The sequence below is a fragment of the Talpa europaea genome, assembly GCF_964194135.1.
Source record: "Talpa europaea genome assembly, chromosome: 6".
Taxonomy (NCBI): Eukaryota; Metazoa; Chordata; class Mammalia; order Eulipotyphla; family Talpidae; genus Talpa; species Talpa europaea.
This window is the reverse complement of record NC_140072.1, coordinates 63,131,596-63,157,995: the sequence shown is the minus strand read 5'-3', so window position 1 is coordinate 63,157,995 and position 26,400 is coordinate 63,131,596. Positions and strand designations below refer to the sequence as shown.

Here is a 26,400-nt window from a genome sequence, read left to right as displayed (position 1 = left end):
TTTTTAAAGATTTATTTATACAAGCATTGGGTACAGTCAGATGCGCCGGAGGGTGAGAGAATTCACCAGAGCCAGAGCAGGGAGCAGAGCAGGAAGAAGGACCGAAGTACACAGCTGAGGGGAGCAGCGGGCGGCAGGAGAGGTCTGCGCGCCATGTGGGACCCTCCTCTGGCGGCCGGGGAGCAGCCGGGGATCGAACCGGCGCTGCAGAGGCCGCGGGCAGCTTCGCAGCCCAGCGCTCAACCGCTGCGCCACAGGGGAGGCCCCGGTGCTTGTATAAATAAAATAAAATAAATAAATCTTAAAAAAAAGTTTAAATATAAAAATGATGAAATCATGTCCTTTGTGACAAGTATGCATGGATTTCCAGGTGATTATGCTAAGTGAAGTAATTCAGAAAGTGAAAGACAACTACCTAGTGATAGCACTCATTTGTAGGATGTACTTAACCACAGAAAACAGTCAAAGTAAAACAAAAATAACTTCTAGACTATGTGAAAAATATGGAAATTACTGGGGACGAAGCGGGGAGAGGAAGAGGATAAAATGGGAAAACATGGTATGTAGTAGCACTAGAAGCTTGGTGGAGAATGAGTGAAGCATGTCACATGTTCGGGTGGGAAGCTGTACCCCACAAATTTTCTAAATGATGATTAATCTAAAAAAATTTGATAATACAAAAAAAAGTAAGTTTAGGTACATTTTACATTAAGTGAATAACTTATATAGTACAATATAAACTGGATAATTGACTATAGAATTTTTTTTTCAGTATTACATGTAATATACTATTGTCTCTCTTTTGACAATAATAATCTGAGATCCTATGGGCAAAATCACTTACTGAAGGAAAGTAGGGAAATTTAAGCAGGAAGAAGGGAGTGAAGACAAGAAAGCAGCCTGTGCTTCAATTCATTCACATTCACACACACACACACACACACACACACACACCACACAGTGATAAGAACTACTGTGTAGACAAAAAAACCCGGGGTGTGAGAGAAATATTGATGTTTAAAGTGAGGGAGAAATAAGGACTTTCGTTTAGTGGCTTTTGTCATACAGACCCTACAGAGCAGTGAAATGCTTGATCCAAGTTTGAAATCTGAGCATATTTTACACATGAACTTAGATTGAAATGGACAAGGACAGCATTGTGAGTTCCAATGTAAGTATATGGAAAGTTGTCAAATTCTATACAGTAAGAATCAATTGATATCTAACCTTGTTTTAAAAAGGCAATAATAATTTTGTCTTTTACTCTCGAATAACTCAAAACATCCTCAAAAATAACTGACTCAATAAAATATGCTTTATGTAAACATAAACCCATTTATAAAGTCTATTTCAAATCTAACCTTCTCTTTCTGGAGTGAGCTTTTGTCTAAGAAGATGGTTGACAATGGCACTCAAACAGATAAAGCACTGGTGGCCAAGAGTGTCCCAGTTCATACTGCTCAGGATGTTGATTGCCTCAGAGATCTCACCACAGTGAATGTACTGGAAGGTAATGTCTACCAGGCCCAACTGTCCTCGTGTGAAGATACCTGTCACAAAAAAAGTAAAGTCAAGTGAAATTTAAAATAGAAAGTAGAACAACAGAAACAGAGTAACTTTTCCATTAAGAAAAAAAACAGCAATCCATCATTTCCTTCATAAATGCTAGGAATGTGTGATTTTGAAGATGAAAACTAATATGGTTCTGTGGTTAAATTTTCATTTTGTATGCCACCTACCAACTCCATCTAGCTTATGTTTATCATTCAGCACATCATCAGCTAACTTTCATTGTATATTAAAATACAATAAACATGAAAATAATTTTTAGGACAACCACAATAGCTAACCCTAAACAGTTGTTTAGGTCTCTTTGGCACATTTAAAAGACAAGGTTTGGGGCGGCTTGGGAGGTGACCGCGGGTGGCTACTGGCAGGCCAGGCCCCAGGGCTCCGCATGCTGCTGCAGTCCTGGGCAAGTCCACCTGGTGCCCTTGCAGCTGGGTGGAGGCATAGCGCAAGGAGAGGCCCAACCCATGCACTTGGCCCTGGAGCTGCCATGGTGAACAGCGGCCCTGGCCCACTGGCTGGACAGAGTGGGCCCAGGTCTCAGAGTCTTCTTGCAGTGCTTTTCTGGGGCTACAGGATAAGGCCCTGGCATCACAGACCACCGCGTTCCTGTGAGGTGCCAAGGGAAGATCATGGTCAAGTATGAACTTAAGGAACTATGGAAGCACCTCAGCCCAGAGGAGTAGATTCTAGAGCCACTCACTCAATCTATTACTGTCAGGCAGAGCTGGAGAAAGGTATGGACAAGCTCCTGAGCATGGAGAGTATTAAAACCTGGGCTCCCAGTGTCAAGGAATTACTTTACTGGTTGACTATTACAAACCCAATGAGGTGTTGCCTCTGGCCTGCTGGACAAAATGGGTTGCATGCAGAAGCTGAGCAAAAAGAAGTGAGGGTCCTCAACCCTGGTGAAAGGTAGCTCCCACAGGACAATTGCTGTCCCCCAACCTCATAGCAACATGTATCAAAAGCAAGGTATGGTGCCATGAGACATAGCCCCCCACACCCCTGGTCAAAGGGCACTTCAATTTTCCACCACTGGGGTTTTTTTGGGGGGCAGGGTGAGGGTTATTAAATTGATGGAACATTTTGTGTTTTTATGACTGTAGTATAGGCCTTTTAATAAAGCTAGGATGTCTCTGATGCAGTTAAAAATATGAAAATAAAAAGAAGGTTTTGATACAAACAAAATTCTTATTGACAACCTTCATAAGCTGTGACCTGCATGTAAGTCCCATGTTTTCAACTGTTAAAATGAAGGGGGAGTGGGCCTCCCAGGTGGCGCAGCGGTTGAGCGCTAGGCTGTGAAGCTGCCCGCAGCCTCTGCAGCGCCAGTTTGATCCCTGGCTGCCGGCAAGGGTCCCACATGGCGCGCAGACTTTTCCTGCTGTGCCCGCTGCTCCCCTCAGCAGTGTATTTCATCGGTCTATCTGTTCTGTTCCCCGCTCTGGCTCTGGTGAATTCTCTCACCCTCCCACGCTTCTGACTGTAACCTGGTTCTTGTATAAATAAATAAATCTTTAAAAAAAAAAAGGGGGGGTATAAATATATGACAGATATAATGTGATTATATAAATGCTTTAAAGTCTGTTTTTATTAATGAGTACTTTAAATTGATTCATCATAGATATCACATATCAATTTTAAATTGACATTTAGAGATTAATCTCTTCTGTTGAAATAAGAAATGATCTCTATTATTCCTGATATTGATCTCTTTCGTTTTTTTAATAATAAATTTTATTTTTATATTCCCCATATAATTGCAACCCCCCCATTTTGACCCCAATCACTCCCCTCCCTCCACCCACCCCCCAAAAGTGTCTCTGGTTCATAGATTTTTGTTGATTTTGATATTCACTTTCTTATAGATATTCATATTCCTGGTCCCTTATTTAAGTTTTCTAGATTCCTGCTATGAGTGAGACCATCCGGTATTTTTCTTTTTCTTTCTGGCTTATTTCGCTGAGCATGATCCCTTCCAGCGCCATCCATGTTGCTGCAAATGGCATGTGTTTATCTTTTTTGAATGCTGAGTAATATTCCATGGTAAATATGTACCACATCTTCTTGATCCAGTCATCTATTTTTGGGTATTTGGGCTGTTTCCAAAGCTTAGCTATTGTAAATAGTGCTGCTATAAACATAGGGGTGCAGGTGTTCTTTGGAATTGATGTTTCTGTGTCCTTTGGGTAAATACCTAGGAGTGGAATTGCTGGATCATATGGAAGCTCTATGTTTAGTAGGTCCAGAAATCTCCACACAGCTCTCCATAGTGGTTGGACCAGTTTGTACACCCACCAACAGTGCAGAAGAGTTCCTTTTTCTCCACTCCCTCGCCAACACTTGTTGTTGCTAGTTTTTTTAATATGTGCCATTGTCACTGGTGTAAGATGGTATCTCATGGTAGTTTTGATTTGCATTTCCCTGATTACAAGTGATGTTGAACATTTTTTCATATGCCTGTTGGCCATTTGCATTTCCTCTTCAGAGAAGTTTCTTTTTAGCTCTTCTGCCCATTTTTTGACAGGATTATTTTCTTTGTTGTTGTTGAGTCTCATCAGCTCTTTGCAGATTTTTGTGATCAGTCCTTTATCATTAGTGTTGTGTGCAAAAATGTTCTCCCAGTTGGTGGGGTTTCTCTTTGTTTTGGTTATTGTCTCTTTTGCTGTGCAGAAGCTCTTTAATTTGATGTAGTCCCAGCTGTTTATCTTTGCCTTCACTATCACTGCTTTGGGTGATGTGTCTGTAAAGGTGTCTTTGATGTGCATATCCCGTAGTGTTTTGCCTAGATTTCCTTCTATGTATTTTATGTTTTCATGTTTTATGTCTAGTTCTTTAATCCATTTTGAGTTGGTTTTTGTGTATGGTGTGAGGTAGTAGTCAAGCTTCATTCTTTTGCATGTAGCGGCCCAGTTTTCCCAGCACCATTTATTGAACAAACTTTCTTTGCTCCAATGCATATTCTTTGCTCCTTTGTCAAATATTAGTTGACCATAAATCTGTGGGTTTATTTCTAGATTTTCTATTTGATTCCATTGGTCTGTGTGTCTGTTCTTGTTCCAATACCATGCAGTTTTGATGATTATGGCTTTGTAGTATAGTTTGAAGTCTGGGCGTGTGATGCCTCCATTTCCTTCTTTTTTTTTTCAGGAGAGCTTTGGCTATTCAGGGTTTTTTGTGATTCCATATGAATTTCATCAATAATTGTTCTATTTCTTTGAAGAATAACATTGAAATTTTTATTGGAATAGCACTGAATCGGTATATTGCTTTTGGTAGGATGGCCATTTTAATAATGTTTATTCTTCCAATCCATGAGCAGGGGATGTATTTCCATTTCTTTGTGTCTTCTTCTATTTCTTTTAACAGTGTTTTATAGTTTTCTTGTAAAGGTCCTTTACCTCTTTTGTTAGATTTATTCCCAAATATTTGATTTTTTTTGTTTCGATAATAAAGGGGATGGTTTTTTTCATTTCTTCTTCTTCAGATTTATTGTTTGTGTATAGGAAGGGTTCTGACTTTTGCATGTTGATTTTGTATCCTGCACTTTGCTGAACTGATTGATGAGTTCAATTAGTTTTTCTGTGGAGTTTTTGGGGTTCTCTATGTATATTATCATATCATCTGTAAATAGTGATAGTTTGACTTCTTCTTTTCCTATTTGGATTCCGTGTATGTCTTTCTCTTGTCTTATTGCTCTGGCTAGGACTTCCAGTATTATATTGAAAAGCAGTGGTGAGAGTGGACATCCTTGTCTTGTTCCAGATCTTAATGGAAATGCTTTCAGCTTTTCACCATTGAGAATGATACTGGCTGTTGGCTTGTTGTATATGGCCTTCATGATGTTGAGGTATGTTCCTTGTATCCCAAGAATTTCAAGGGCTTTTATCATGAATGGGTGTTGCACTTTGTCGAAAGCTTTCTCGGCATCTATTGATATTATCATATGGTTATTATATTTCTTTTGTTGATGTGATGGAGAAGGTTGATTGATTTTCGGATGTTGAACCATCCTTGTGTCCCTGGAATGAATCCTACTTGGTCGTGGTGAATTATCTTATGGATACACTGTTGGATTCTGATAGCTAAAATTTTATTGAGGATTTTTGCATCAGTGTTCATTAGGGAGATTAGCCTATAGTTTTCTTTTTTTGTGTTGTCCTTGTTCGGTTTTGGTATTAGTGTAATGTTGGCTTCATAGAACGTGTTAGGTATTATACCTTCCTTCTCAATTTTTTGGAAGAGTTTGTGAAGGATAGGCACCAATTCGTCTCTGAATGTTTGGTAGAATTCATTTGTAAATCCATCAGGTCCTGGGCTTTTGTTTTGGGGGAGGTTTTTGATTACCATTTCAATTTCGCTGCTTGTAATTGGTCTGTTTAGGTGTTCTATTTCTTCTTTATCTAGCTTTGGGTGATTGTAGAGTTGTAGGAATTTGTCCATCTCCTCTAGATTGTTGAACTTGTTTCCATATAACTGTTCATAGTAGTTATTAATTATTCTTTTGATTTCTGCTGTGTCCGTTGTGATTTCTCCTCTTTCATTTATTATCCTATTTATTTGTGCTTTCTCCCTTTTTGCCCTTGTGAGCCTGGCTAGGGGTTTATCCATTTTATTTATTTTTTCGAAGAACCAGCTCTTGGTTTCATTGATCTTTTGGATTGTTTTTTTAGTTTCGATTTCATTTATTTCTGCTTTGGTTTTTATTATTTCTTTTCTTCTACTGGTTTTGGGGTTTTTTTGTTGTTCTTTTTCTAGATCTTTGAGCTTCAAGATTAGGTTGTTTCTTTGAGTTCTTTCTTGTTTCTTGATGTGAGCATCTATTGCTATATATTTTCCTCTTATTACTGCGTTTGCTGCATCCCATACATTTAGGAAATTGGTGTCCTCCTTGTCATTCAATTCAAAGAATTTTTTAATTTCTTCTTTGATCTCCTCATTAGTCCAGTGGACTTCCAGTAGTGTGGGTTTCAATCTCTATGAGGTAGGGCAGTACCTTGCCTTCTTTTTATGGTTTATTTCTAGTTTGATGCCTTCATGGTCAGAAAAGATGGTTGGTATGATTTCAATCTTGGTGTATGTGTTGATGTTTGTCTTGTGCCCCAGTATATGATCGATCCTGGAGAATGATCCGTGTGCGCTTGAGAAAAATGTATACTCAGATTTTTTGGGGTTTAGTGTTCTATATATGTCTGTTAAGCCCAAATGCTCTAGGTCCTTATTTAGAGCTTTAGTGTCTTTACTTATTTTTTGTCTTGTTGATCTATCCAGTGTTGATAGTGGTGTGTTGAAGTCTTCCACTATGTATGTGTTTTCTCTGATGTCTGTTTTCAGAGATGACAACAGTTGTCTGATATATTTTGGTGCTCCTTCGTTTGGTGAATATATGTTAATGATTGTTATTTCTTCTTGAAGTATTGTCCCCTTGATCATAATGTAATGACCACTGGGGTCTCTTTTTATCTTTTTAAGTTTGAAATCTGTTTTATCTGATATGAGTCTAGTTGTTCCTGCCTTCTTTTTTGGTCCATTTGCTTGTAGAATTGTTTTCCATCCTTTAACTTTGAGTCTATTTTTATCTTTTGTAGCTAAATGTGTTTCCTGGAGACAGCAAAAGGTTTGGTTTTGTTTCTTAATCCAGGCTGTAACTCTGTGTCTTTTTATTGAAGAGTTTAGTCCATTTACATTTAGGGTTAATATTGATATGTTAGCATCTGTATTTGCCATTGTGTTTGTCTTTCCTTTGATTTTATTTATTCTTTTAATATCTTTTTTTTTCCTTGCCTTCTTTCGTTTTTATTCGTCCCTCTGAGGTTCTGGCTTTAGGATTCCTTGTAGTATTTTTTGGAGTGGGGGTTTATTGGTAATGAAGTTCCATAGTTTCTGTTTGTCTGGGAAGATCCTTATTCTTTCTTCATAGAGGAAGGAGAGCTTTGCGGGATAGAGTATTCTTGGTTGGCATCTGTTTTCTTGGAGTCTGTTGACTATGTCCCTCCACTCTCTCCTTGCCCGTAGTGTTTCTTCAGAGAAGTCTGATGTCAATCTGATTGGTTTCCCTTTGAATGTTATCTGTTTCTTCCCTCTTGTCAGTTTCATTATTTTTTCCTTGTCTTGGATGCTTGGGAGCTTTACTATTATGTGTCTTGCTGTATTTTTCCTTTCGTCATGGAAGTTTGGTGTTCTTCTTGCTTCTTGTATATCAATTTTCAGCTCCTTCTTAGCGTTTGGGAAGTTCTCTTCAATTATATCCTTGAATATTTTCTCTGTTCCTACATCTCTCTCCTCTCCTCTGGGATTCCTATAACTCTTCTATTTCCTTTCCTCATGGAGTCAGATAGTTCCTGAAGTCTTTCTTCAGTCTTTTCCCTTCATACTTCTCCTTCCTTTTCTGTTTTAGTTCTTATTATTTCTGTGTCTTCAAGAGTACTTATTCGTTCTTCCATTTCATCTATTCTGCTTTCATTGCTTTTCCCAGAGTTCTTTAGCGTCTCCATTAATTCTTTGATCTCCTGCATTTTTTTTACTTCCCTCTTTAGGGACTCAATTTCATTCTTCTGGTCATTAATTATTTTCCCCTTATCATTGTTTTCCTTTATGACTTCTGTCAGTTTTTTAATCACCGCAATTTTAAATTCTCTATCTGGAAGGCTCAGAAGTTCTTCCAAGTTTCTGTCGTTGCAATCTGGTAGATGGTTTTCTTTTTGCGGTGTGCTTTTTTGCTGAGGAGTTGCTGGGTTGCATGTGGTTTTTCTACTCCCTACTGCCTGTTTTCTAATTTGCCGTATTCCTTGTGACACTGTGTTGCTGGTACTGGCCGGCATCTTGGACGACCTTCCCAGCTCACCTCTGACTCCTCTGGGGAACTTCTGCTGGGTTCACAAGTCTCCAGCAAAGAAAGGTCCCTGCTGCAAAATGGCGATGCGGGAACGTGCTCCCCTGCATGCCCGGTCTGCCCCAGCGGCGGGTGCTGCTCCCCTCTGGGCTGGAACTGCAGGCTAGAAGGCGCCCGGCCTGGGCAAGCCTCCCAGCTTACCTCTGGCTCCTTGGTGAGCCTTCTGCTGGGTTCACACAGTCTCCAGCAAGAAGGTCCCTGCTGCAAAATGCCGGTGACGGGGACGCACTCCCCTGCACGCCCCGTCTGCCCCAGCGGTGGGTGCTGCTCCGATATTGATCTCTTTCACAAGTAGTATTTGTTATAAAATAACTTGGTACAATATAAATTGTTTTCTCCTTTTTAAAATAAAAGAAAATTCATTTCTTAAAATATTAATCTACCATATGATCCAGCAATTCCAGTTACAGGCATCTGAAGATTGCAAAAACACTAAATCTAAGGAATATATGCTCCTGTGTTCACTGTGTCACTATTTACTACAGTCAAGTTATGGAAACAACCTAAGTATTCAAGACAGATGAGTAGATTAAGGAGATGGAGTATGTACACATAACAGAATACTGCTCAGCAATAAGAAAAGATAAACTCTTGCCATTTGTGACAACATGGATGAAACTGGAGGTTAAAATGCTAAGTAAAAGAACTCAGGAGAAAGATAAATAATGCATGATTTCAGTTACAGAGGGACTATAGAAAAATAAAAGGTCAGTCAAAATCAGTTAACAAACACTAGAAATCTGTGTAGATTTCCCCACTACCAGAGGCAGGTGGGGAGGATGGAGAGGAAAGAACAGAGAGGACCCAATGAACTATGGTGGAGGCTAAGGCTATGGGTATCTTAGTGGTGAGTGTGGTGACATATATCTGAAGAGGTATGTCCTATACCTCTGAATCACATTTAGTATTATTAATCAATGTTACCTGAATAAAATCATTATTTTTTAAAGATTTATTTATTTATTTATACAAGCACTGGATACAGTCAGATGTGCGGAAGGGTGAGAGAATTCACCAGAGCCAGAACGGGGAACAGTACAGGCAGACTGATGAAGTACATGGCTGAGGGGATAAGAGGGAGCCATAGGAGAGGTCTGCGCGCCATGTGGGACCCTCACCCGGTGGTCGGGGATCGAACCGGCACTGCAGAGGCTGCAGGCAGCTTCGCAGCCCAGCACTCAATTGCTGTGCCAACAGGGAGGCCCTGAATAAAATTATTTTTAAAATTCATTTAAAAATACTATTGTATAGCCCTATACTCAATGTATATAATTTAAACAACCATATTAATATCAAGATAAATTATTTCTTCCTTCCAAAAAAGAGGAAAAAGAAAATCCACTTCTTAAGGGAACAGAAGACAAAACAAAGATGAGTGGCAATCTATTCTATCACCTTTTAAAATGGATGATCTCATTTGAAACTGACAATTTCTGTGTAATCAAATGACAATAAGTACTAAGTCCTCTAAGCAGTTCTTTAAAATCTTTTAAACAAGGCTGGCTGTGAAATATTTTTTTCTTCAGCCAATATTTACAGATTGAGTGACTACAAAAACTTCTCAGTACAAATAATGATAAAGCTAAACCAAAAAATTATGTAAAATCTTTGTAAACCATAAAATATATAAAATGTTAATGAATTTTTTAATTTTTATTATAATTTAACTGGAATTGTTTATAGGTTTCAGGTTTTTAAAAAATTGATTCATGAGAAAGATGTCAAAATTCTTCATAGTAACTTCAAGTCACATAAAAATGAGAACTTGCACTATATCTAACAGGACTCAACTTGATAGGGAATCTGAGGAATTGCCCTGCCTATACTTAGCAGTAAAATTTTACTATTCTTTTTGTGTTGGTGGAATCAACAAATACTAACAACAAAAGTTTTTCTGCCTGCAGTCAAGCCCTGGAAGTTCTCATAAATCAGGGTGTTTTCTTTGCAGTAGATACTAATGCAGGGAAACTTTGCAAGAAGCCAAAAACATGAAATCTGTTGACTCTATTCCTTAAGCAGCACTTTAAGCAAGAGAAAAAAAAAAAAACTAATATGTAATCAAATTGTTCAAAAGTTGTTAAAGATAAAATCTTAAGAAGAAGCCATAGGAAAAAAGATATAATATACAAAGGTATGAATCACTATAGACTTTGCTTCTGATATAATACATGCCAGAAGACAACAGCAATTCTTTAATAACTGAAATAAAAATAAATTCACTTAAAATTATATACCTTTATAATAAAGAGCTGAAAGAAACATTGCAACCTTCAATGCATATAACAGAACTATAAAATAACAAAAACAGAGAACTAAAAAAAATCAAACCTACAATTATCATTGGAGATTTTAGCCTTCACACTAGTTGAGAGAACATGTAAACAGAAAATCAGTAAAAATTAAAAATACTTAAAAAACTGTAATAATGAATTTGACCTAATTTACATTTCTAAAATACTTCCACCCAACAATAACAGACTATACATTCTTTTAAAGTGCACATATAATAGCAACCAGGATGTTATTCGAGATGATAAAGCAAGTCTCAATAAATGTAAATGTTTTGAAATTATAAACAGTAGTTCTCTGACCACAACAAAATTAAATTAGATAACAATATGGAAAGATATCTGAAAATCACCAAATAAGTAGACATTAATCAATAATCTTGTATGTAAGATCAAAATGTATGAGATGTATAGCAGTATTTATACAGTAATTTCTATCTTTAAAAATATCAATTAGAGAAATGCAAATCAAAACTACAATGTGATACCATCTTACACCAGTGAGAATGGCACATATTTAAAAAAAAACTAGCCATAACAAATGTTGGTGAGGATGTGGAGAAAAAGGAACTCTCCTAAATTGCTGGTGGGAGCACAAACTGGTCCAACCACTATGAAAAGCTGTGTGGAGGTTCCTCAATCTGCTAAAAATGGAGCTTCCGTATAGTCCAGCAATTCCACTCCTAGATGTCTACCCAAAGGACACAAAAACATTAATTCAAAAGGGCACCTGCACCCCTAATGTTTATTTTTTTATTTCTTTTAAAGATTTATTTTATTTATACTAGAGCCGGGGTACAAGCCAGATGCGCGGGAGGGTGAGAGTATTCACCAGAGCGGGGAACAGAACAGGCAGATCAACTGAAGTACACTGCTGAGGGGAGCAGCAGGCGAGACAGGATAGGTCTGCTGCCTTGTGGGTTGCTCTGAGGCTGGCGCGGATCGAACCGGCACTGCAGAAGCTGCGGATAGCTTCACAGTGCTGTGCTCAACCGCCTGCACCATCAGGGAGGCCCCTGCACCCCTATGTTTATTGCAGCACTATTTACAATAGGTAAGCTATGGAAACAACCCAAATGCCCAAAAATAGATGACTGGATCAAGAAGATGTGGTACATATATACCATGGAATATTACTCAGCAATCAAAAGAGATAAACTCATGCCATTTGCAGCAACATGGATGGAGCTGGAAGGGATCATGCTCAGCGAAATAAGCCAGAAAGAAAAAGAAAAATACTGGATGGTCTCACTTATAGCAGGAATATAGAAGACCCAAATGAGGGATCAGGAAAATGACTAATTATGATAAAGTAAAAATCAAAATCAACAGGCAACTATAAACCAAAACCACACTACAGGGGGTGCGGAGGAGAAGGGAGTAGCATCAAAACAAGGGTGGTGTGGATTTTACAGGGACTATAACCAAAATGAAAATGTATACATTGTACAAAGATGAAAAATGATGTAAAATATATAAAATAAAAAAATCAATTAAAAAGAAGGTCTACAATAAAAAAAATCCAGGCTTCCACATTAAGCAACTAAGGAAAGAACAAATTAGACCTAAAGAAGGTGTAAGGAAGGAAACAATTAAGGTAATCAATATAAAATAAAGAACAGTGAAAATAAATGAATTTAAAAGCTGGCTCTCTGAGTGGATCTGTAAAATTGATCTGCTTCTATCTAAATTGAGGAAAAACTGAGGAAGGACACAACTTACCAATATTAAGAGTAATAAGCACTTTAGAACTATATGCATTAAAAACAATAAGTAAGTAACATGAAGAATTTTATCAAATAAACTTAAATGAAGTTAATTCCTTGAAAAAGTCAAACAATCAAGTTCATTGAAGGAACCGATAACCTCAGAATGTATATTATTTAAATCTGAGTTTGTAGTTAAGGAAGTTTTATACTCACATACAACATATATACTCACAAAACCTGCATGTCTAGATGCCTTCATTGATGAATTTTCTCAAACATTAAAGAAAAAGTAATACCATCTTTATACAAAATATAAGAGGAGGGGATATCTCACAACTCTTTTCATGACGTTAGCGTTACCCTGATACCAAGAACTAACCAAGATATTATAAAACTTCAGAACAATATTTCTCATAAACAAGCTCAAAAAATCCCTAATAAAATATGAGCAAATCCAGCAATATATTAAAAATATAATACATTGTGAATAAGAGATTTAGTCAGCAAGTGCAAGGTTACACTTCATTTTCATCTGAAAATGAATCAATATAATTTACCATATAACCAGAAAAACATTTAATCATTACAATAGATGGAAAAAACTTAAAAAATTCAACGTCTATTCAAGATAATGTAGCTCTACATAACAGGGCCAGCAGGGTATTTTCTCAACCTAATAACATGATAATTATAGTGAAAGACTGAATATTTTTTACTTAAGATCAGAAACAAAAAGGGGATGTCCTGTCTTCCCTTTTCTATTGTACTGGAGGTCTGCTTGTCTAGTCAGGGACAAAAACAAAAGACATGGGTTGGAGAATAAGATGTAACACTTTTAAATTACAGATAAACATTTATGAATGAAATCCTAAGGTATATGCCAAAAAATTTACCACAACAAAGAAGTGAATTTACCATGGCTGTATTGATAACATATATGATTAATAACTAAAAAATGTGCTTTCTAAAACTCCAGTGAACAATTAAAAATTTTAATTAAAATATTTTCACTAGCATCTAAGAACACAAACAAAATATATTCAGATCTTTACACTTAAAATTATAAAATACTGATGAGAGAAGTTTAACAAGACCTGAATAAGTGTGGAGAAATTGTGTTCACAATCAGGAAACTCAGCATTGTCGAACTGTCATTCCCTTCCCAAATTGATTTATAGAATCAACATATTCCCAGTCAAAATCTCATTAGGCATTTTTGGTAGAAATGTACAAATTTTAAAATTTATACTGAAACCAGATATTGTAGAGTAGTCAGAACAATTTTGAAAAAGAATAATGACAGAAGACTAATACCTGGTTTTCAGATTTACTGTTGAGTCACAGTAGGACTGTGTTTAGATGTAAATATAAACATATAAGTCACTGTAAGAAAAGAGTATATTCACACACAGCCAAGATTCATATTCAGTGGAGAAAAATTAAGCTTTCTAAAATTAAAAACAAATGAAACCAAACACCAGTAGAAAGAAGCAAATAATAAAAGAGCAGAAATAAGTGAAAAATCAAAAGGGCAGGCCAAAAGATCAATAAAATCAAAATCTTGCTTTTTAAAAAAAGTTAACAAAATAGAAAAACCTATAACTAGACTCATTAATAAGGGAGAAAATGCTAATAAATAGACTCAGAAATGAAAAAGAAGTTACAACAGAGGCTCATTCATAAGAGGTTACTACAAACTGAGTAACTTAGATGAAATGACATATTCTTAGAAATCTGCAACCCCTCAAGGCTGGATGAAGAAGAAATGGAATACCTGAATAGACCAAGTTACAAGGAGGAAATTGAAACAATTATTAAATGTCTCCTTCCAAAACAAAAGCCTCGTGAGTTCTACCAAATCCTTCAGAGAAGAACTAGTACCTATTCTTCCCAAACTCCTCAGAAAAACTGATATAGAGGGAATGCTTCCAAACACATTCTATGAGGCCAGTGTCACTTTTATATCAAAACCAAAGAACTCAACAAAAAAATAAAATACAGACTAATATCCCTGATGAACATAGATACAAAAATCCTCCAAAAAATGTTCACAAAACAAATTCAGCAATACATAAAAAAAAAAAAAAAATTCACACATCATGACCAAATGGGATTCACTCCAGGGACACAAAGATGGTTCAATATCTAAATATCAATCAGTGTAATCACCACATCAACAAAAGGAAAGATAGGGCCTCCCCTGGTGGCACAGCAGTTGAGCACTGGGCTGTGAAGCTGCCCACAGCTTCTGCAGCACCGGTTCAATCCCCGGCCGCCAGCGAGGGTCCCACATGGTGGGACAGACCTCTCCTGTCTCTCCCACTGCTCCCTTCAGCAGTGTATTTTGTCAGTCTGCCTGTTCTGCTCCCCACTCTGGCTCTAGTGAATTCTCTCACTCTCCCAAGCTTCTGACTGTACCCAGTGCTAGTCTGACTGTACCCAGTGCTAGTATAAACAAACAAATAAACAAACAAATAAATAAAAAATAAAATAAAAACAAAAGGAAAGATAAAAATCATATGACCATATCAACAGATTTAGAGAAGGCATTTGATAAAATTCAACATACATTTATGATAAAAATCCTAAAAAAACTGAGGTGAGATGGAACATACCTTAACACAATGATGGTCATATACAACAAACACACAGTTAACATCATACTCAATGTGAAAGAGTGAAAGCTTTTTCTCTAAGATCTGGTATAAGACAAGTGTGTCTGCTTTCACCACTACTATTCAACATAGTATTGGAAGTTCTTGCTAAAGCAAGTAAGCAAGAGAAAGATATAAAAAGAACCCAAACTTAAATAAGGGACCAGGAAAATGAATAACTATAAGAAAGTGAAAATCAAAATCAACAAACAACTATGAACCAGAGACACTCTATGGGGGTAAGGGGGCAGGGAGGGATTGGGGTCAAAATAAGGGGGTTGCAATTGTATGGGGAATATACAAATAAAATTTATTTAAAAAAGAGAGGGGGCGGAGCAACATGGCGGCGAGGAGACGCTGCGAGTAAGATCTCCCATTAAAAAAAAGTTAATAGGGAGGAAAAGCGGCAGGTCCCAGTGAGAACTGGGACACGGAAGATAAATGGGTGACTCCAGCAAACTACCCGAAGAAGAAAGTTGCCAAAAAAGAGGACCAGAAGGGAGGGAAGCGCAGAACCCTGCTCCCCTCCCCTGCCCACAGAGTCGGCACTCTCCGACCTGCAGAGAGGAGGAAAACAACAAACTAAAACGACCAACAAGAACAAACTACGCATCAAGCGGGACTGTGAGTGGAAAGGAACTATTGCAGCCACCACACCCCGTGAACTGGAGCTGTGGAGAACCCTGCAGGATTCGCTGCAGCGGTGAGCAAACGGCTCCGGGCACCATTAGAGAACAGCAGAGACCGCACACAGCCCTGGGCCGGCCAGTAAGCTTGCGCAGAAAAGCGGCGTGCTTGAAAAGCAAACGTGGATCTCGTGGCTACCCAGGTCCCCACGCCTGCGACCTAGGCTTGCGGGGAGATGCGCAGGGACCCTCACTGAGGTGAAAACCCCTCACTGAGTAATCAGGAACCAGGCACCCAGGCACGGGAGTTGGGTGCAAAAGACTCCATTTTTGCGGACACTGAACTGGGCTACAGCCCACGTCCTGGACCTGAGGGCTTTGGAACTGAGACCCGGGGCACGAAATTCGGGGTGTGGGTTCTCCAAAACGGTGGGGCACAAGGCAGACACAGCACCCCAAAGCCGTTGAGGTTTACCCTACCATTCCCGCTCTGTTCCCTGTCCCACTGGGTGGAAAAATCAGCTCCCCAAGGGCTCTAGGAGAGATCTCTGGCGCCACCTAGCGACTTGAAACGAGCAGAAGGCTCCTGGAGGTGACAGTGGCCAGCTGGGAAGTTAGCCCACGCGAGGCCCCTTCCGACCAGCAGTCTGAGCCCACAGGGGGAGCGGGCACCCACGGCTGGGGCAGACCGGGCGCGCAGAAGAGTGTACCTGAGACTGGACGTGAAGGGAGTACGCCCCGCATTGCCATTTTAGAACAGGGACAGTTCTTCAGTAAAGACTGCCTGCAGAAGGCTCCCTCAGGAGCCAGAGATGAGCAGGGAAGCTCACCCACGACAGGCCCCTTCTGGCCTGCAGTCCAAACCCAGGAGGGAGTGGGAACCCACCGCCGGGGCAGACCAGGAGCACAGGGGAGTGTGTCCCCACATCGGCATTTTAGAACAGGGACCTTTCTTCAGTAAAGTCTGCTTGAAACAGACAGATGGCCCCTGGAGGAGCAAGAGGGGAGTGGAGAAGCTCACCCAAGATGCCGGCCAGTCCCAGCAACACAGTGTCCCAATGCATACGACAAATTAGAAAACAGACAGTTGGGAGTAGAAGAACCAAACTCAACCTAACAACTCCTCAGGAAAAAAGCACACCACAAAAAGAAAACCAGCCCCCAGATTGCAATGACAGTAACTTGTAAGAACTTCTGAGCTTTCCAGAAAGAGAATTTAAAATTGCCGTGATTAAAAAAATGACAGAACTCATAAAGGAAAACAATGATCAGAAGAAGGAAATTGAGTCCCTAAAGAGGGAAGCAAAAGAAACGCAGGAGATCAAAGAATTAATGGATACGCTAAAGAACTCTGGGAAAAGCAATGAAAGCAGAATAGATGAAATGGAAGAACGAATAAGTACTTCTGAAGACACAGAAATAAAAAGAACCAAAACAGAAAAGGAAGGAGAAGTACGAAGGAAAAAGAACAAAGAAAGACTTCGGGAATTAACTGACACAATGAGGAAAGGAAATATAAGAGTTATAGGAATACCAGAAGGAGAGGAGAGAGATGTAGGAACAGAGAAAATATTCAAAGAGATAATTGAAGAGAACTTCCCAAATGTGAAGAAGGAGCTAAAAATTGATATACAAGAAGCAAGAAGAACACCAAACTTCCACGATGAAAGGAAAAATACAGCAAGACACATAATAGTAAAGCTCCCAAGAATCCAGGACAAGGAAAAAATAATGAAACTGACAAGAGAGAAGAAAAAGATAACATTCAAAGGAAAACCAATCAGACTGACATCAGACTTCTCTGAAGAAACACTACGGGCAAGGAGAGAGTGGAGGGACATAGTCAACAGACTCCAAGAAAACAGATGCCAACCAAGAATACTCTATCCCGCAAAGCTCTCCTTCCTCTATGAAGAAAGAATAAGGACCTTCCCAGACAAACAGAAACTCCGGAATTTCATTACAACTAAACCCCCACTCCAAAAAATACTACAAGGAATCCTAAAGCCAGAACCTCAGAGGGACGAATAACCACAAAAGAAGGCCAAAAAAAGAAAAAAAGTTATTAAAAGAATAAATAAATAAAATCAAAGGAAAGACAAACACAATGGCAAATACAGATGCTAACATATCAATATTAACTCTAAATGTAAATGGACTAAACTCTTCAATAAAAAGACACAGAGTGGGCCTCCCGGGTGGCTCAGCGGTTGAGCGCTGGGTTGCGAAGCTGCCCGCGTTCTCTGCGGCGCCGGTTCGATCCCCGGCTGCTCCCCGGCCACCGAAGGAGGGTCCCACATGGTGCGCAGACCTCTCCTGCCGCCCGCTGCTCCCCTCAGCAGTGTACTTCGGTCCTTCTGCCTGCTCTGCTCCCTGCACTGGCTCTGGTGAATTCTCTCACCCTCCTGCGCTTCTGACTGTACCCAGTGCATGTATAAACAAAACAAACAAACAAACAAATAAATAAATAAAACATGCCTCTATAAAAAATAAATAAATAAATAAATAAATAAAAAGACACAGAGTTACAGCCTGGATTAAGAAACAAAATCCAACCTTTTGCTGTCTCCAGGAAACACATTTAGCTACAAAAGATAAAAATAGACTCAAAGTTAAAGGTTGGAAAACTATCCTACAAGCAAATGGACCAAAAAAGAAAGTAGGAACAGCTATACTTGTATCAGATAAAATAGATTTCAAACTCAAAAAAATAAAAAGAGACCCCAACGGTCACTACATTATGATCAAGGGGACAATACTTCAAGAAGAAATAATACTCATTAACATATACTCACCAAACGAAGGAGCACCAAAATATATCAGACAACTGTTGTCATCTCTGAAAACAGACATCAGAGAAAACACATACGTAGTGGGAGACTTCAACACACCACTATCAACAATGGATAGATCAACAAGACAAAAAATAAGCAAAGAAACTAAAGCTCTAAATAATGACCTAGAGCATTTGGGCTTAACAGACATCTATAGAACACTAAACCCCCAAAAAAACGGAGGACACATTTTTCTCAAGTGCACACGGATCATTCTCCAGGATCGATCACATACTGGGGCACAATACAAACATCAACAGATACACCAAGAATGAAATTATACCAACCATCTTTTCTGACCATGAAGGCATCAAACTAGAAATAAACCATAAAAAGAAGGCAAGGAAATTTCCTACCTCATGGAGATTAAAAACAACACTACTGGAAGACCACTGGAATAATGAGGAGATCAAAGAAGAAATTAAAAAATTCTTTGAATTGAATGACAAGGAGGATACCAATATCCGAAATGTATGGGACGCAGCAAAAGCAGGAATAAGAGGAAAATATATAGCAATAGAAGCTCACATCAAGAAACAAGAAAGAACTCAAAGAAACAACCTAATCTCGAAGCTCAAAGATCTAGAAAAAGAACAACAAAATAAAACCCAAAACCAGTAGAAGAAAAGAAATAATAAAAACCAAAGCAGAAATAAATGAAATTGAAACTGAAAAAACAATCCAAAAGATCAATGAAACCAAGAGCTGGTTCTTTTAAAAAATCAATAAAATAGACAAATCCCTAGCCAGGCTCACAAAGGAAAAAAGGGAGAAAGCACAAATAAACAGGATCATCAATGAAAGAGGAGAAATCACAATGGACACAGCAGAAATAAAAAGAATAATCAGTAACTACTATGAACAGTTATATGGAAACAAGTTCAACAATCTAGAGGAGATGGACAAATTCCTACAACTCTACAATCACCCAAAGCTAGATCAAGAAGAAATAGAACACCTAAACAGACCAATTACAAGCAGCGAAATTGAAATGGTAATCAAAAACCTCCCCAAAAACAAAAGCCCAGGACCTGATGGATTTACAAATGAATTCTACCAAACATTCAGAGACGAATTAGTGCCTATCCTTCACAAACTCTTCCAAAAAATTGAGAAGGAAGGGACAATACCAAACACGTTCTATGAAGTCAACATTACACTAATACCAAAACCGAACAAGGACAACACAAAAAAGGAAAACTACAGGCCAATCTCCCTAATGAACACTGATGCAAAAATCCTCAATAAAATTTTAGCTATCTGAATCCAACAATGTATCCTTAAGATAACTCACCACAACCAAGTTGGATTCATTCCCGGGCCACAAGGATGGTTCAACATCAGAAAATCAATCTACATTATCCAACACATCAACAAAAAGAAATATAAAAACCATATGATAATATCAATAGATGCTGAGAAAGCTTTCGACAAAGTGCAACACCCATTCATGATAAAAGCCCTTGAAATTCTTGGGATACAAGGAACATACCTCAACATCATAAAGGCCATCTATGACAAGCCAACAGCCAGTATCATTCTCAATGGTGAAAAGCTGAAAGCAATTCCATTAAGATCTGGAACAAGACGAGGATGTCCACTCTCACCACTGCTTTTCAATATAATACTGGAAGTCCTAGCCAGAGCAATAAGACAAGAGAAAGACATACAAGGAATCCAAATAGGCAAGGAAGAAGTCAAATTATCACTATTTGCAGATGATATGATAATATACATAGAGAACCCCAAAAACTCCACAGAAAAACTAATTCAACTCATCAATCAGTTCAGCAAAGTGGCAGGATACAAAATCAACATGCAAAAGTCTGTAGCCTTCCTATACACAAACAATAAATCTGAAGAAGAACAAATAAAAAACCATCCCTTTTATTATCAAAACAAAAAAAATCAAATATTTGGGAATAAATCTAACAAAAGAGGTAAAGGACCTATACAAAGAAAACTATAAAACACTGTTAAAAGAAATAGAAGAAGACACAAAGAAATGGAAAGACATCCCCTGCTCATGGATTGGAAGAATAAACATTATTAAAATGGCCATCCTACTAAAAGCAATCTACAGATTCAATGCTATTCCAATCAAAATTTCAATGTCATTCTTCAAAGAAATAGAACAATTATTGATGAAATTCATATGGAATCACAAAAAACCCCGAATAGCCAAAGCTCTCCTGAAAAAGAAATAAGGGAATGGAGGCATCACACGCCCAGACTTCAAACTATACTACAAAGCCATAATCATCAAAACTGCATGGTATTGGAACAAGAACAGACATACAGACCAATGGAATCGAATAGAAAATCCAGAAATAAACCCACAGATTTATGGTCAACTAATCTTTGACAAAGGAGCAAAGAATATGCATTGGAGCAAAGAAAGTTTGTTCAATAAATGGTGCTGGGAAAACTGGGTTGCTACATGCAAAAGAATGAAGCTTGACCACTACCTCACACCATACACAAAAATCAACTCAAAATGGATTAAAGAACTAGACTTAAGACCTGAAACCATAAAATATATAGAAGGAAATATAGGCGAAACACTACGTGATTTGCACATCAAAGACATCTTTACAGATACATCACCCAAAGCAGTGATAGTGAAGGCAAAGATAAACAGCTGGGACTACATCAAATTAAAGAGCTTCTGCACAGCAAAAGAGACAATAACAAAAACAAAGAGAAACCCCACTGACTGGGAGAACATTTTTGCACCCAACACTAATGATAAAGGACTGATCACAATAATCTGCAAAGAGCTGATGAGACTCAACAACAACAAAGAAAATAACCCAGTCAAAAAATGGGCAGAAGAGCTAAAAAGAAACTTCTCTGAAGAGGAAATGCAAATGGCCAACAGGCATATGAAAAAATGTTCAACATCACTTATAATCAGGGAAATGCAAATCAAAACTACCATGAGATACCATCTTACACCAGTGAGAATGGCACATATTAAAAAAACTAGCAACAACAAATGTTGGCGAGGTTGTGGAGAAAAAGGAACTCTCCTGCACTGTTGGTGGGAGTGCAAACTGGTCCAACCACTATGGAGAGCTGTGTGGAGATTTCTGGACCTACTAAACATAGAGCTTCCATAGGATCCAGCAATTCCACTCCTAGGTATTTACCCAAAGGACACAGAAACATCAATTCCAAAGAGCACCCACACACCTATGTTTATAGCAGCACTGTTTACAATAGCTAAGCTTTGGAAACAGCCCAAATGCCCAAAAATAGATGACTGGATCAAGAAGATGTGGTACATATACACCATGGAATATTACTCAGCATTCAAAAAAGATAAACACATGCAGTTTGCAGCAACATGTGTGGCACTGGAAGGGATCATGCTCAGTGAAATAAGCCAGAAAGAAAAAGAATAGTACCGGATGGTCTCACTCATAGTAGGAATCAAGAAAACTTAAATAAGGGACCAGGAAAATGAATAACTATAAGAAAGTGAAAATCAAAATCAACAAAAAACTATGAACCAGAGACACTCTATGGGGGGTAGGGGGTGGGGAGGGGAGGGTTTGGGGTCAAAATAAGGGGGTTGCAATTGTATGGGGAATATAAAAATAAAATTTATTATAAAAAAGATAAAGATGGATAGAAAAAAGATCTAGTTTTCAAAATTCTAAAAGTTCACTTGCATGTAATCTTAATAAAAAATAAAAAACTGTGAAATTAAAAAAAAAACTGCATGGTATTGTAACAAGAACAGACACACAGCCCAATGGAATCGAATAGAAAATCCAGAAATAAACCCACAGATTTGTCAACTAATATTTGACAAAGGAGCAAAGAATACGCATTGGAGCAAAGAAAGTCTGTTCAATAAATGGTGCTGGGAAAACTGGGCCGCTACATGCAAAAGAATGAAGCTTGACCACTTCCTCACACCATACACAAAAATCAACTCAAAATGGATTAAAGAACTAGACATAAGACCTGAAACCATAAAATATATAGAAGGAAATATAGGCGAAACACTACGTGATTTGCACATCAAAGACATCTTTACAGACACATCACCCAAAGCAGTGATAGTGAAGGCAAAGATAAACAGCTGGGACTACATCAAATTAAAGAGCTTCTGTACAGCAAAAGAGACAATAACGAAAACAAAGAGAAACCCCACCAACTGGGAGAACATTTTTGCACACAACACTAATGATAAAGGACTGATCACAAAAATCTGCAAAGAGCTGATGAGACTCAACAACAACAAAGAAAATAATCCTGTCAAAAAATGGGCAGAAGAGCTAAAAAGAAACTTCTCTGAAGAGGAAATGCAAATGGCCAACAGGCATATGAAAAAATGTTCAACATCACTTGTAATCAGGGAAATGCAAATCAGAACTACCATGAGATACCATCTTACACCAGTGACAATGGCACATATTAAAAAATCTAGCAACAACAAGTGTTGGCAAGGGTGTGGAGAAAAAGGAACTCTTCTGCACTGTTGGTGGGAGTGCAAACTGGTCCAACCACTATGGAGAGCTGTGTGGAGATTTCTGGACCTACTAAACATAGAGCTTCCATATGATCCAGCAATTCCACTCCTAGGTATTTACCCAAAGGACACAGAAACATCAATTCCAAAGAACACCTGCACCCCTATGTTTATAGCAGCACTGTTTACAATAGCTAAGCTTTGGAAACAGCCCAAATGCCCAAAAACAGATGACTGGATCAAGAAGATGTGGTACATATACACCATGGAATATTACTCAGCATTCAAAAAGGATAAACACATGCAATTTGCAGCAACATGGATGGCACTGGAAGGGATCATGCTCAGCAAAATAAGCCAGAAAGAAAAAGAAAAATACCAGATGGTCTCACTCATAGCAGGAATCTAGAAAACTTAAATAAGGGACCAGGAAAATGAATAACTTTAAGAAAGTGAAAATCAAAATCAACAAAAAACTATGAACCAGAGACACTTTTTGGGGGGTGGGGTGCAGGAGGGGAGGGATTGGGGTCAAAATGGGGGGGGGTTGCAATTGTATGGGGAATATAAAAATAAAATTTATTATTTAAAAATATAAAAATAAAAATAAAAAAAGAAAAGAATGAAAAAAAATTATTTTAAAAAAAAGAATCCAAAGTGGGAAAGAAGCAGTAAAACTATCACTATTTGGAGATATGATAATATACATATAAAAACCCTAAAGACTACATTTAAAACCAATTGAAATAATCAACCCTATAACATGGCAGTTTACAGAATAAATTTACAAAAATCAGTTACGTATCTATATGCTAACAACAAACTAGAAGAGAACGAAATCAAGAAAACAATTCCATTTTAAATCACATCAGAAAGAATTAAATACCTAGATATACACTGAATAAATTGAATGACCTATGCAATGAAAATTATAAAGGAACCAAGATTATACATTGGAGAAAGGAAATTCTCTGCAATAATTGGTGCTGGGAAACCTAGACAGCCACATGCAAAACAATGAAACCAGATCATCATCTCATTTCTAACACAAAAATCAATTCAAATGTATTAAATAAAGAGGTGAAATCAAGACAAGAAGCCATAAAATACACTGAAGAAAACACAGGCAAAACATTTCATGATATTGGCTTCAATGATATCTTTGTGGATTTGTCTCCAACAGCAAGAGAATTAAAAGTGAATATAAATAGGACTACATCAAACTAAAAAGCTTCTGCATAAAGTAACTATCACTAAAACAAAAAGACACTGAATGGGAGAAACTATTTGCACAGACACATTTGACAAAGGGCTGATATCCAAGATCTACCAAGAACTCATACAACTGAACAAAAAAGAAAGCAAATAATCCAGTCAAAAAAAAAAAAATGGGCACAAGCTAAACTGACACTTCTCCAACAGGTACATGAAAAATAGCTCATCATTACATCAGGTCAAACCACAATGAGATACCATCTTATTACCTGTGAGAATGGTCTCTATTGAAAAGAACAGTAACATTCTTTCTGGACATTTCTAGCAATAAATTATACTAATAATTACCACCAGTGTAAAGTATAATATTTAAATATATCATTAAAAATAACTACTGAATAACATTTTTCTTACAAAAGTACTAAGAAAAAAATCATACATGTTTTTTTAGAGAGTGACAGACACACACAGCTGTGATTTTCAAAGCCCCCTGAGAGGCAAGAAGTTAGCTTTAGTTGCTTCTTGTTTAATACTATCATTTGAAAACTTAACCTTTTCCCCACTTTGCCTGCTCTATGAGAGCACTGTAGGGACACTCCAGGGGATGGAATATTATCAGCACCGCCATAAGGAAGAAAGGCCTGTGACGGCACATGCCATGATTGGGGACTACTCCAGTGAAGCAAGCAGGAAAGAACCCTGAGAAGCAGGTAAGTGTTTAGTAACCACTGAAGGATTTCAGGTTAGAGACTATAAGACCAAATCTGTGCAATTAGGTAACTCTGCTGGCAGTTTGGGGAACCAACTAGTGATGGGAGGGGAAGATTGAAAAGGTGAAGAATACAGATGGAGGGCACTGCTTGATTGTGGTACAATAGGGAAATTCTAGATTAAGGTAATCACAGCTAACTGAAAAGAATGAGATGATTTTGATAACATTTAGACGGCATTTTTTTTTGTTATATTTTAAAGACTTATTTATTTATGTATACAAGAGCTGGGGTACAGGCCAGAGATGTGGGTGGGGGGGGGCAGTGAGAGGATTCACCAGAGACAGAGAGGGGAACAGAACAAGCAGACTGACTGAAATACACTGCGGAGGGGAGCATTGGGAGAGACAGGAGAGGTCTGCCTTGCTATGTGGGTTGCTCTTTGGCTGGCTGGGGATCGAACTTGTGCTGCAGAGGCTGTAGATTGCTTCAAAGTGTGGTGCTTAACCCCTTGCGCCATCAGGGAGGCCCCAAGATGGCAATTATTTGGATATGGCAATAGGGGTGATGCAAGATTCTAGGATGACTTTTTTTTTATATTAGGTGGTGTCATTTATTTAAATTTTTTTATTTTATATATTTTTATATCATTTTTCATTTTTGCACAAATATGTATTTTCATCTTGGTTATATTCCCCATACAATCCCCACCCTTCTTGTTTTGACCCTAATCCTTCCTTCCCTCCCCCTCCCCACCGTAGTAGTGTGTCTCTGGTTTATATTTGCTTGTTTTGATTTTTACTTTATTATAATTAGTCTTTTTCCTAGTCCCTTATTTAGGTTTTCTAAATTCCTGCTATGAGTGAGACCATCCGGTATTTTTCTTTTTCTTTCTGGCTTATTTTGCTGAGCATGAGCCCTTCCAGCTCCATCCATGTTGCTGCAAATGGCATGAGTTTATCTTTTTTGATTGCTGAGTAATATTCCATTGTGTTTATGTACCACATCTAGGATGACTTTTGACTTGGGATTCCATCTGAATAACTGTGCCATCCACCAAAATGGAGAGAATGGAAGGAACAGCATGTCTGGGGAGAAAGATAGTGATTTCATGTCTGCACATGTGTCTGAGGTACATCTGTATATACCCAGAAGGAGGTACCCAGGAGCTAGGTGAATATGTGGATATGGAATTAAGGGTAGTCTAGGCGAAAGTTGGGATAGTTAAATTAAGAATAAACTCTCAATCTGCATAAAACGAAAGCTAAAAATGGAACCCTAAAGAGCATCAACATTTTCCTAAATATGCAGAAGTAAATAAAAAGTTGAAGAAAGTTGAATTAGGGTCACAGAGGGGAAGTGCAGTGAGAATGGAAGTGGTCAGCAATCACACAATGCTGAAAAGCCATCAAATAAG

At 38.1% G+C, this 26,400-nt stretch overlaps 1 protein-coding gene across 1 annotated transcript in view; it reads right to left on the bottom strand.

Annotated features, from left to right (window-relative positions):
• The window catches only part of WDPCP (WD repeat containing planar cell polarity effector), a gene marked incomplete at both ends in the record, with an annotated part of 230,571 nt that overhangs the window by 132,546 nt on the left and 71,625 nt on the right, over positions 1-26,400 (bottom strand). The window contains one exon of the mRNA XM_084234852.1: positions 1,362-1,550. Within this exon, the coding sequence (XP_084090978.1) occupies positions 1,362-1,550 (189 nt within the window). The remainder of the gene's footprint in view (positions 1-1,361; positions 1,551-26,400) is intronic.